The 558-nt window shown below is 70.8% G+C and overlaps 1 protein-coding gene across 1 annotated transcript in view; it reads right to left on the minus strand.

The window, feature by feature from the left end:
- Window positions 1-514: 514 nt before the first annotated feature.
- CHTF18 (CTF18, chromosome transmission fidelity factor 18 homolog (S. cerevisiae)) overlaps window positions 515-558 on the minus strand; it is a gene marked incomplete at its 5' end in the record, with an annotated part of 5224 nt that continues 5180 nt past the window's right edge. Inside the window, one exon of the mRNA XM_012731709.1 lies at window positions 515-548. Within this exon, the coding sequence (XP_012587163.1) occupies window positions 515-548 (34 nt within the window). The remainder of the gene's footprint in view (window positions 549-558) is intronic.

The raw sequence follows: 558 nt of genomic DNA on the forward strand, positions 1-558 counted from the left end.
TCCCAGCCGGTGGCCGCCGCAGGGGCGCAGGGCGGAAAGTTCCCTGCAGCTGATTGGCCCCGAGGGGACCTGCAGTCTCTGGGGCCTCGTTAGTGGGGGCCCTGGCGAGAGCCGGACGGGAGACACCGGGGACTCCGGAACAGGCGGGGAGCCGTGGGGAGCACGCAGTGAGTGCGCCGCCCGCACGCCGTGCCCGCAGCCCAAGCTGGCCGCCGCCGAGAAGGAGGACCCCACGGAGGAGTGGGACGCGCCGCGGATGCAGAAGGAGGTGGAGAGTCTGCGCCACCAGCTGGCCTTCAAGCGCGAGATGTCCTCCACGTCCATCCCCGAGTGAGTGAGCGCCCGCCCTGCCCCGCGCTACCCCCGCCTCAGCGCCCGCTCACCTCCCCCCCCCCCAGGCTCCTCAAGTGGATCGAGGACGGCATCCCCAAGGACCCCTTCCTGAACCCCGACCTGATGAAGAACAACCCGTGGGTGGAGAAGGGCAAGTGCGCCATCCTGTGAGCGCCGCGGTTTATAAAGATGCCCCCGCCGCCCGCGTCTGTGCTCTGTGGCCGC

Source organism: Condylura cristata, unplaced genomic scaffold (genome assembly GCF_000260355.1).
Source record: "Condylura cristata isolate star-nosed mole 26May11 unplaced genomic scaffold, ConCri1.0 scaffold00032, whole genome shotgun sequence".
NCBI lineage: Eukaryota > Metazoa > Chordata > Mammalia > Eulipotyphla > Talpidae > Condylura > Condylura cristata.